General features: G+C 35.7%; 1 protein-coding gene across 1 annotated transcript in view; it reads right to left on the bottom strand.

Annotated features, from left to right (window-relative positions):
• Nucleotides 1–2,010: 2,010 nt before the first annotated feature.
• LOC114538448 overlaps nucleotides 2,011–12,978 on the bottom strand; it is a 37,577-nt gene continuing 26,609 nt past the window's right edge. Inside the window, exons 5-7 of the mRNA XM_028559623.1 lie at nucleotides 3,675–3,779; nucleotides 3,382–3,444; nucleotides 2,011–3,030 (exon numbers count right to left, since the gene is read on the bottom strand). Of these exons, the coding sequence (XP_028415424.1) occupies nucleotides 2,011–3,030; nucleotides 3,382–3,444; nucleotides 3,675–3,779 (1,188 nt within the window). The remainder of the gene's footprint in view (nucleotides 3,031–3,381; nucleotides 3,445–3,674; nucleotides 3,780–12,978) is intronic.

Below are 12,978 nucleotides of genomic sequence, written 5' to 3'. Positions count from 1 at the left end.
AAAAGTTTCGCAATTTTAAAAACATGATAATAATCATAATATATCATATCACAAAACTAGACATTTGATCGCTGTTATTGTCAACAGATTAAAATAGACAAAATCAATCACTTTTTTAATCTGTCACTTTATAATATGCAAGATTTCAGAGAAACATGCCTGCCATTAATTTCTAGGAATTATTTATTTCCAAGTAATTTTGAAGCATGCTGACATGGAACTTCCTAAAGTTTTATCCCAGGATCACAGTTTGATCAAGATGAAATATGTATTTGTGTGGAAAGTTTTCTTGTTTACAAAAACCACCTCTGAGCCTGTTATCAATTTATGTTTCGGTCACTAATATAGAAAAACTTCATGTAATTTAAATACGAGCACAGAAATTTATCAACAGGAGTCCCTGCTTCACCCGCTCCTGCCTGCGATTCCTTATAACGAGGAAAAGGCGGAAAGATGCGACCAAAATACCAAATGACAACTTTTAAACACAGTTTATTACAGGATATTTTTAAACTATCGTTTTATAGTTGTGAATTAATGATAACACTTCACTCATCACGAAGTACTTTGTGATATAATCGCTTGTTTATAATCAATGTTTTACCAACGGCGAGAAATCCCTTGAATTATTAAAGACAGTCAAACAACATTCGCTGTCCCGCTGTTTGAACACAGACAAATAGCCAGAAATTATGTCGGGTTAAAAACACGTTGAAAAGTTCGCTAAATGCTGCTAACTTTGCACACGAGATCGCTTAAAATATAAACAAACTCACCAGTAATTTTCGTAGCGACAAAATTCTCCCTTTCCAGGGCTGAAATTTAGCAAACGATTATATGAGTAATTTTTGCCGTGCTGAAATTTAGCAACCGAAGAAAATTTAGCAAACGCTGAAGCCATTGTTGTTTATGCATGTGTGTAACACTGCGCATGCGTTGACGAATTCCCAGCCCGATTTGCCGGGCTGAAACGATTACATAATCGAAACGTCAAAAATTGCTTGCGATAATATAGGAAACGGGCTAGATCGGTCCATGTAATCGGTCCATGTTAAGTTTAATGAATAATATATTAGAGTGGTCGAGATGATCACGGCTCTGGTGTTTGAGAAAAGTTGGTGAAACTCAAATACATAAAAATTGAAGAAACTCACCAAATTTATAGTTGAACAACAGAATGATCTCATGACTTGCTCTTTCCTTCAGTAAACAATGTCATTTGTTCTTAATATGTTGTGGTTTATCTTGTTTCAACTGGAATGTTTTATATTGAGCCTGGTCTGGTTAACCAAGGGCTGAGTTGGTTTTCTTTTCGAACTCTCGTTGTGTCTCGTTGGAAAATTGAAACTTTGTTTTGTTGTCAGGTTCCTCGTGGTCCAGCACTCCAGCATATACGAGATCAGGAATTATACCACCCTTCGTTGACAACGAAAAACATGGTTGATTAAAAAATATCTGGATTATCCAGTTAAACACACTAATTTATTGAGATCAGACCAAACTACCGACCTGTTCATCGTTGGCAAACGACGATATAAATCTTGAAACTGCTGATGAACAATGCTCATATTTTAGAACTGCACCATTTTTTCTAAGAATAATGCGGTGAAAAATACTGATGTTTCTTGAAAAAATACTGCTTTTTACCCCACCCTGTCCCCTCCTAAAACATGTAACCCTCAGTGTCCTACGTATGGTCTGGTCTAAGTTCAGAAACGAATCGTAATGATCGCCATTAAAACATGGATAATATATCTTTTAATAATCAATATTTATCATCAAACTTATTTTACTAATGAATCTAATGTCCTGCTTATTGCTAATGTCCATTGGTTAAGATTAAAATGTCAAATTGAACCTATTTACACACTAATAATATTGGTTAAACCTCACCAGACGCCACAGTATAAGAATATAGAAATATTATAGATGACAACAGCAGTTATCAACATATAAGAAGTTTATAAGAACATATATAAGAACACAATATAGTTTATATTGGGAAAACTTTCAGATGTGAGGTTTCACAACAGCGGTTGCATTCCATCTTTTTTCTATCATTCTAGGCAGTTCTTTCCAGCCATCTCCACCAATGGTAAAGGTTTCCACCGAGTTGAGACATCCCTGCTCATCATTCCGTCCACCAAACACGATAATGACGTCATTCATGATGACGGCACAACTGCCGCTCCTTTTATTAATCATGGAGGGAAGCCACCTACTTTGCCCCGTCTCAGTCTCATAGATGATGACGTCATCTAATATTCGACCATTGTTATCCAAACCACCGAGAACGATGATCTTATCACCCCAAATGACTGTGGACATTTCAAAAACAGGCTTAGGTAACGATGGACATGGCGTAAAGTTATTCTCAACCAAATCATAAACAACAACGCCGTCAGTAGCATCCTCATAACTCTCGGTTGTTGATCCACCCAAGATAAATACCTTTCCATTAACTATCTCTGCTCTGTGTTCATATCGTGGCTCTTTCATTCTCGTCAGCAACCTCGACGTGTGAGGCGGAATAAGAGCAGTCTGGTATATGGCATCAGATATCATATTTTCATCCTCGTTGAATCCGCCAATAGAAATCAATTTATCTTCATAAACAAGGGCGGCATGGCCTCTTAACTTTGCCGGCAAGTTACCATCAAACATTGTCCATCGCAAAGGACACTGCTTCATATTTAACGCTTCTATTGTGTCAATGGCATCATCCACACCCACACCGCCTGCGACAAGGACGTTATTGTTGTGAACAAACGATGCTGTTTTACTTCGGCGATTATTGAGTCTTGGAAACATAATAGACTTTTTCTCAGCAATACTGTATATTTCAACAGTATCCAAAGGACGGATGTCTTCATCGCTATAGTCACCGCCAATGATAATAACGTCTTGTTTCTTGGCTGAAATTGTGGGGTCAATTGCATGAGCACTATTTTTGTGAACAGTGTTAATATCTATTTGTGATAAATGATTGAGAAATAATTCTTCAACTCTTTCAAGTCGCTCTTTCGTCACCTAAACAGTTATAGAAACACACATGGAGAATCAAGAAGATTTACTGACGACGTTAGCTTAACTGTAAATGGATCTGTGGCATATGATCTTGTGAATAAACGATGAATTTTTAAAGCTCAGAATTGTATTTTACGACGTTTCTAAGAGTGTTGTAGTTAGCGTTGCAACGAGGATCATCTGAGCGCTTTCATCACCTTCATCTAAATAGGCCCGTCGCCCGTCGGAACCATATTTTGCAATCATCGTCCAGGCAAATGACATAATTATCGAGAAGGTGCATTTCGTCAGGTGACAGCTTATATGATAATCAATGACCAGCAATTATGAAATATTATCACAATATTTTCTTACCTCCATTTCCTCAACTTTCTCGTTAATTCCTGATTGGGTTTTTTTCATCTCGTCAAGAGCTTTCTAAAATAACAACCTCACTCACGTTCATACTCATTTAATATGAATTACCTCGGAAACGGGGCGATGGAAATAAGTTAAGATCTCAAAGGATTAAATTTTATGCAGCAAGAATATAGAAGAAACATCATTGTAAGTTGTTTTTTAAGAAACATCTTCTTAAGCTAATTCCTAAGAGAGGGGATCTCTGTCTTTTGTACATATCGCCTTGGCTATATCAGTTAAAAATTAACCTTCGTCTCATCTTGTCTCACTTCGATTTGATCTTGTTTTCTTGCCATTTGAAGATGCTGAATATACAGCTCAGCTTGAGACGTTGTCAGTTTGTTGACATTTGTCTAAATTACAAGTATGATGGTTAAAATATTTTATTGTGGTAACACGATCCAACTGATGTGTACAAAATTTCTCTATTATATCTCTGTGGTGATATAATAGAATATAATCTATGAAGTGATAGTTGAAACTGGGGGCCTTAGGCACATTACGATATGGACCTTATCAGATTTCATTGTTCTGCTTGTTTAGGCTTAGTCTCATCTTGTCTCACTTCGATTTGATCTCGTTTTCTTGCCATTTCAAAGTGCACTTTTTAATAAAGCGGGAAAACATAATGACCAAGGATCTAAACTTTTTTACTTAAAAGTCCTCTGGATCAGGCTGTTCTCTCAACGTACCTTGAGTTCCACGAAGACACCATCATTTTTACAGGATTTCTGGTGGCTATTCAATTCTTTTTCTTGTATAGAAGTCATATTTTCTAAACGTTTTAAAAGGAACAGTGTTTCAGAAGTACATAAACTAAAACACTGGATTAAAATTTAAGCCAGGGTTAGCGCTAACCTAGCTTTGAACTACTGCCCCTGTTTTAAACAAGATGAAAATGGGCGCCTACACCCAGCATGAAAAAATAACAGCTGCGCTTTCAATGCTGTGTACATTTTATTAGTACAGCCAAACACCGTAGCTTATACCTGAGGTCTGTGGGCCAGCTTCATTTATCGTTCCTTCTGCTAAAGTCGTGGCTGTTTCAGACGACGATGGAAAAGCTGGCGTAGCTGACGGATTGGACGTCGAAGGTGTATCAACAGCAGTTACAGCTGGTGTGTCATGGGTTGGCGAAATCGCTGGAAGTTCTCCGGTAACCTCTGAGGTATCCATCCTCTTTAGATCAAAATATTTGGATTGTACGAGTGGCTAAAATTTAGTATTCACGGTGAACTGGCGAATATTGAGCTGGCCATGGCGATTATAAATGTGACACGGACAAGATTAAACCAGGCAGCTTTTAGACTTACCAAGGATGATTGATTATGACAGATTTTCACTTTGACATTTTACAACAAATTAAATTGGTGCGAACGCAATCATAATAATTTTGTATTTAAGACAACACTTTAATATATCGTGATGTTTATTGTGTTTTGGGGACTTTGAGACATCATGGTGCGAAAATTGTATTCATTTCAGACATTTGCATTTCTTTCATATTCCAAGTATAAACACGAGTTTCCTAGTATTATTAAATTGCTCGTTGCATGATTGAGTCATTATCTTGTGCATAAAAATTATTTAAACTGCTTCTTTGACAACAGTATTAGCCGCACGAAGCTATGATAAGCCTCAATACTTGGGCTTCATGACTTGATGAGGAATAAGATTTAAACAACAAAATATGTCTTGCACAAAAGATTTGAATCTTGCACACGGCAAAAACGAATCGTCTGAATTAATAACCTTGTGTATACTTTAAGCCTCAAAATGGCCATTTCAAAGCTGTCACTGTCAGATTTGTATGATGAGCTGACAAAAGATTGCAGAATGCGTATTCAGAAGAAAAATTGAACTTTTTAAAGTTATTCAATAGTTTTCTCTTTGATAGCGAAACAGAAATACACAATTGTGAAACAGTGATTAGATTCTCGGCTTGAAACTTCAGAAACAGCGATTTCTGTGGCGTTTCTAAGAGGTGACTCCAATGAAAAACCACGCTCTAGCTAGCTTTTAACAACCCACCCTACACAAACAACCTACTTGTTTGGTTACGCGTTATATGTTGCGCGACTAAAATGTTCGTTTTCTGAACAAGAAATTAATGTACTAGAAATTCCACAATGCGTAGCTTTCTGGACATTTCTTCCTGAAATGGCATGATATAAAAACTAAACATAACGCAAGGTCAGTTCAGAAAACATCCAATTTTCCGATACACCGAAGCTACAAGTATATTTCTTAGAGGACAAACCTATTCACATTAAGAAATAAACGAAGCTCACTTTTGATAAAATAAAGGACAACAATCAATATATATATATATATATATATTCGCAATTATTTTTGGAGGATTTTTCCCGCGCAACCGATAATTTGCGACGCGTACTGAAGCAATATCCTTCAACTCTTCTGTTTCTATGATTGTAAATTACAGATTGTACAGTTCAACCTAACAAAAATATTTAAATAAAACTTACAGAAGTAAACGATAAATGGTGAGAAATTCTTTCTTTTGACATTCAGCAAAAGTTTTTGTTAATGCTGTCAGGAGTGATTCGTTAAGACAACGCCTTGATACGCCGTAATATTTATAGCGTCGAAGACGTGGCGTCGTGGCTTCAATGTAATTGCTGAAACATCCTTATAAGGAGCTAACAGCTTGTCACTGACAATAGTCGCCTCGTCGAGAAATTAAAGAGCCTGTACCACATGCACAGGTTTTTAATAAAATTAGTTAGAACATTGTAATATCGAGAATTACCTTTTTAATTAAAGAAACAATATTCGGTATATATCAGTGGTTTTGTAAATTTTAAGTTAATTTTGAGCAGTTGTAAAAACGTATTGGTTATAGATCTCTAGACGTGTATAAAGACTTGTGTCGCAGTAGAGTTACAAAGCTTCTTTGTGTTTTGAAAAAGTGTACTTTCGTATTTCGAAAGTAACGTTTCAGTTCAAGCTGGAATGACAGAAGTAATATTTTGGTTGCGACGTTACCAAGAAAATTCAAAGAAACATTTTTAATGACAACATCGCATGACCACAAGTTTACAACGTCAACCTTACACGGCTTGCCTTTAACAAAAGAGGACCGGAAATTGAAACAACGCACCACCTGGAGTTTTAATTTAAAATGATTTAAAACAATACAGGGTGTCCCCAAAACCCCCCAAAATTATTGAAAACACCTGTTGTTAGAATTTGAAGGCTTCGTAGAAACACAAGTAACCGGATAATTGGATGGATAGCTGGTAACTCTAGTAACTGAATATTGATAAATATCAATGTTAAATAACGAAATAAAGATTATGGGCAACATTTCTAGGCTCAATGGTAAATTATAGATTGTCCTTAAGTCTTACGCGCTATAGAATATTATCTCCATATTCATTTAAACCCTGTACAATTGTGGGCCCCAACACAACAGGGTGCTTAGGCATTCAAACTCTAGCTGTTAAATTGTTATGGATAACTTCAGTCGTTTTGAGGTTTTTAGAACACCCTGTAGTGCAATATTATTCCGAGTTTTATTGCCATGTTATTCCGAGTTTTATTGCAATATTATTCCGAGTTTTATTGCAATACATTTCGGAGTTTTATTGCAATATATTTCGGAGTTTTATTGCAATATATTTCGGAGTTTTATGGCAATATAATTCCGAGTTTTATTGCCATATTATTCCGAGTTTTATAGCAATATAATTCCGAGTTTTATTGCCGGCGATATAATTCCGAGTTTTATTGCAATATTATTCCGAGTTTTATTGCCATATTATTCCGAGTTTTATAGCAATATAATTCCGAGTTTTATTGCAATATTATTCCGAGTTTTATTGCCATATTATTCCGAGTTTTATAGCAATATAATTCCGAGTTTTATTACAATATTATTTTGAGTTTTATTGCCATATTATTCCGAGTTTTATTGCAATATTATTCCGAGTTTTATTACAATATTATTTTGAGTTTTATTGCCATATTATTCCGAGTTTTATAGCAATATAATTCCGAGTTTTATAGCAATATAATTCCGAGTTTTATTGAAATATTATTCCGAGTTTTATTCCAATATAATTCCGAGTTTTATTGAAATATTATTCCGAGTTTTATTGCAATATAATTCCGAGTTTTATTGAAATATTATTCCGAGTTTTATTGCAATATAATTCCGAGTTTTATTGCATTAGGGACAGACTTCTGGGCTGGTTGTATGAAAGCCGGATTGCGCTATCTGTTATATTTCGAACCAATATAAATATAATAACGAATAACTCACCAGACGGTTATATCGTAAAATGTAATAAACTAGGAAAAGAACATGCTGTTATATGGATACGGATATATATACAAGTTTACATATGCTAATACATTATGATTGAAAACCTTATGATTGTTATACAAATTATCATATGACAACTATGACACTATCCACAGGATAATGTTTTTTCAACAGTTCTAAAAAATAATTATGATAACTCGAAATTTACATAGCGGGACAAAATCGTCAGGCTGACTACGCCACTGACAACAGCAGTTGCATAACATCTCTCTTGTATCATTCCTGGCAGTTCTTTCCAGCCATCTCCACCAATGGTGAAAGATTCCACTGAGTTGAGATATCCCTGCTCATCATTCCATCCACCAAACACGACAATGACGTCATTCAGTATGACAGCTGAGCACCCAGCCCTTTTGTAAATCATGGAGGGCAGTTTCTCGCTTTGCCCTGTCTCAGTGTCATACATCATGACGTCATTTAATACGTGATCATTCACATCCATACCACCAACGACGATAATTTTATCACCCCAAGTGACTGTGGACATACGACAAACAGGCTGGGGTAACGATGGACATGGCTTGAACTCATTCTTAATCAAATCATAAACAACAACGCTGTCAAGAGCATCTTTACTAAGGATGGTTGTTGACCCGCCCAAGATAAATAGTTTTCCATTAACAAGTTCTGCTCTGTGGTCCTTTTTTGCCTCAGGCATTCTCGTCAGTAGCTTCGCAGTATAAGGTGGGGTAAGAGCAATCTCATAAATGGCATTCGATGTTCTTTTTTTATTCCAGTCATATCCTCCTATTATATATAATTTTCCTTGATAAATTATGACGTCATGACTGGATAATTTGACAGGCAGTTTACCATCAAACATTGTCCATCGCAAAGGATGTTGGTTCATCTTCAAAACTTCGATTGTGCCAGTTCCATCATTATCGTCGTGACCACCAACGACCAGAAGGTCATTGTTGTAAACACATGATGCTGATCCTGCTCGAGGATGATCGAATGGTGGCAGCATAGTCGACCTCTTCTTAACAATATTATATTCCTCAACAGTATTCAAAGGGGATGTGCTCTCAAAGGCATACCAACCACCAAGAATAATAACGTCTTGGTTGTTAGCTGGAATTGTGGGATCCGTAGCTTGAGCACCATCTCTGTTGACAATATTTTCTTGGAATAAATGACCGAATAATCCTTCAAATCTTTCGAACTGCCCTTTCATCAACTCAAAATTACCCTAAATTGGAAATGAAAAGTTACGGTGTAGCATCATTACTTATTCATTAGTGCTTTGAAATTGCAGCCGAAATCCTGTACTGACACATAGAGTGACCACTGGGGATGCAGATTCTAGGAATTACGGACGAAATTGGCTAAACTGTAAATGGATCTGTGGCATTGTGAATAAACGATGCATTTTTAAAGCTTAGAATTGTATTTTACGACGTTTCTAAGAGTGTTGTAGTTAGCGTTGCAAAGTTTTCACAGCAAATCACTGCCAAGCTTGTTGTATCGCAGTAAATTCAACCGACTAACTATTTTACCAACAGTTTCTTCAGAAAGAGGATAATCTGAGCGCTTTCATTACCTTCGTCTACACAAGCCCATGGGAACGGATGGGGCTTGGGGGCTCACATGCCGCGGTTTTTTACATTGTGCAAGTTTGTGCGTGAAGGTTAAGAATATGGCGCTAAATCCAATGACAATAGAAAGCGTTTTAAATTGATGTAAGATGAACCATATTTTGCAATTTAAGGCATAAGTGTTAAACTAAACTCAATGGGAGTGGAGGGAAATCTACTGTTTTACTATTAAGCAAGACCAGTATTTGCGACACGAATATCAAGCATGCAAAAAGTGTTTTCAGATTGTGACGGTCTGTATGATACTCTTACCTTCATTTCCATCACTTTGTCGTCTGTTCTATATTGGGTTTGCTTCATCTCATCCAAATTTTTCTAAATGTTATTAATATAATTTCAATATTTAATCTCAATCTCCCCAATTCAATATAAAGGAAGGGTCATACGTTATTCAAACCAATTTTTTTTAAAAATAGTAATTCCCACCGGCTAAACATTCATCAATCTATAAAATATGTTAAGATAGTGACCCCCCTCTTATTAACACATCACGAGTCTGGTCTGTATGATGATCAAATAACCAGCAATTTTGAAATATTTAAGCAATCTTTTACTCTTACCTTCATTTCCATTACCTTGTCGTCTGTTCTACATTGGGTTTGCTTCATCTCATCAAAATCAATTTTCTAAATATTATTAATATAATTTCAATATTTAATCTCAATCTCCAATTTAATATAAAGGAAAAGTCATACGTTATTCAAACAAAATTTTATAAAAATAGTAATTCCCACCGGTTAAACATTCATCAATGTATAAAATATGTTAAGATAGTGACCCCCCCTCTTATTAACACATCACGAATCTATAAAATTGTCAATATGATGATCACCTTCATTATTTTTAATTCCTCCTGCATATCATCATGTTTTTCTGTCACCTTATCCCCCGTTTCAGCGAAAGGTCTCGACCCCTTCACAGTATCAAGACTTTGACACAGGACTTCATCCAGATCAACAATTTCCTCTGGTTTCCTCTCAGTTCCGATTTTAGTTTCTCTCATTTCATTTCGGCTGAATTCATTTTTTTCAGCTCCCTTAGAAAATTCTTCATCTTTCATCTGACGGAAATTCTGCTGGTCTTTCTCACTCACTTGCGATTTATACTTTTCGGCATCCAGTGTGGCGTATTGCAATCAGTCACGTGATCTTCAAGATTTCGAAGCTTAACTTGCTCTGGACACCCTCGATCATTGTAATCACACCTGATTCTTAGTTCTGACAAAACCTTCTTTAAGAACCTTTGGGAAAGTTTCAAAGTTTCCAATGTGAGGGGTTCTCGACATCCTGGGCATGTTTGAGACTCTTTAGCAAGATATTGTGTTATGCAACTCAGACAAAAGCAATGTTCTTCCGCCTCGCATAATCGTGGCTCTTTCAACACACGGTGGCAAATGCAGCAAAGTAAATCTCGTTTAACTTGAAAAATGAAGCGGCTTGGATCATAACCTCGCTCCATTTCCCACTTTTCTTTTTCTAAAACAATCATTAATTCGAAGTCAAGGTTATTATTATTTCTTTATTCATACAGTACATGAAATACTCAACACGACATTGTATTTTTAAAACAAATATTCGTTAAACACAAGGAATTTGTCCACTTTACTATAAGCACACAGGGGTCACGACACCTTCATCTTTGTATATGAACGGTCAAGCATCGTCTCATTTTGTTCCAAGATTATAAACACAAGTGTGCAAACACATTGATTTTATCACAGTTAATAGAATATACATGGTTTGGAGACTACATAAAAGTACAATAGAACTCATTATCTATGTCGGGGAACATTTATGCAAAAAATGGTTCCTTATTCGTCACGTGTCTATTGTATTTTGAACAAATAAAGCAATAGTAAGGTCTGAATTATCATGTTGTTCAAGTCACGGTTGAGGAGCTAAGCCAAGCCATTGCTATTGGTTAGTTGGGCAAAAATACAATAGACATGTGACGGATAAGGAACCATTTTTTGCATAAACCTGGACAATAACATAGATAATGAGTTGTATTGTACTTTCATCTAGTCTCTAAACCATGTATATTCTAATAACTGTGCTTTTATCTATGAAACATTTTCATTTCATTGGCATTCCAAGTATAACTTAAGATTATCAGTATTTACAATCATATAATTATTGTGTTATTTATTATTTGTACGCACGCAAGATTTGTTAAAGGTGGTTTGTTTTAACAAAACCATTTAATTCATGAGCGTCATACTGCAAGAAAATGCAGCAATTTAAACTGCAGGATGCCATTTCGACACATCAGCATTTGAAATGTTTAGCTACTACAATGTCGTTCCTCTGATTCTAACGCTATTTTCACTATTTTCACTAAACCCCATGATTCTGTGCGCGCGAATGCCCTGGGGTACTAAAACAGTGGCGGGATTTAGTACCCCAAGGAATGCGCGCGCAAAGCATCATGGGATTTGGTGAAAATAGTGAATAGTTTATTGTAATTTAGTATTTCCTAAGAAGACTTTCAAAACAAATACAGTGTATTGCTTAGGTCCAAAAATGATAATTAAGTATTTGATTTGGGGAGTGTTATAAATTATAACATTTCCCCAAATATTTTGTGACTCTTTTTGACGCCTAAGCTGATAGTCTGTCACGCATTGAAATAGCTACACGACTATTAATTTTCGCTTTTAATATATAGGTTTGCATTATGCCCGCCCTTTAACTTGATATATTTTAGAGGATTGTTTTGAGTTTCGAATTAGACAGTCAGACACACTCGCTGTTTGAAGTTTGGACAAAAATTTCATTGGCTAATAACACGCGCAGTTCGCTAAATGTTGCTAATCTTACACACGATATCGCTTAAAATATAAACAAACTCACCAGCAATTTTCATTGCAAGGAAATCGCCATCTAAAACTTCCATCTCTTGATGCGAAATCTCGTGTTATTACTATAAACCTTTATCATGAAACATAGGCAAATACAGCACAATATCCTTGAATCCACCGGTTCAAATGGATGGATCGTGTCCCCCAATTCTTGAGCGATATCTTTAATGCACCTGAAACGTTATAAAATTGAAAGTTAAAAGTTATTACATACCAGTCGATCTTAGATGTTGTAGGTATGTGGTACTTTTATCTATATACCCTCCCATGTTCATATCACCCCACATGCATTCAAAAGTCATTAAAAAAATCGTTGTTGCGTGTATAACAAGATGGCCCAGCACTGCTCGATTATATCATTAAATTTTTAGAGCAAATATTTGGAATAGGATTTGGAGTAGCTACAACAAAATAATCCCGAGTAAATTAATAAGAACATTGAATAATTTTTTACGAATAAATCAAAAGGGGTTTACATCACAGAAGTATCCCCAAGTGGTTACCCATCCAATATATCAATCTTCCAAAGTTTATAGTTTATAATGTTTTATCTGTTACACTATAAAACCTACAGAGATTTATGGCAATTTCTTATCTTATACTGACACAATATTTAAACTGTCAACCTATTTGTTTAACTGACACTATATGTTTAATTTTGCTGGGGTCTTTTTTATGCTCTGATTCTCAAAAACTTCAACAATGCGTCACTCTTTTGTTTTCTTTTCGTAAGATGTCGCGCCTTT

Source organism: Dendronephthya gigantea, unplaced genomic scaffold (assembly GCF_004324835.1).
Source record: "Dendronephthya gigantea isolate DGI-Jeju-01 unplaced genomic scaffold, DenGig_1.0 000185F, whole genome shotgun sequence".
In the NCBI taxonomy this organism is placed as follows: Eukaryota; Metazoa; Cnidaria; class Anthozoa; order Malacalcyonacea; family Nephtheidae; genus Dendronephthya; species Dendronephthya gigantea.
The sequence above is the reverse complement of the archived record's forward strand: the minus strand, read 5'-3'. Positions and strand labels throughout refer to the sequence as shown.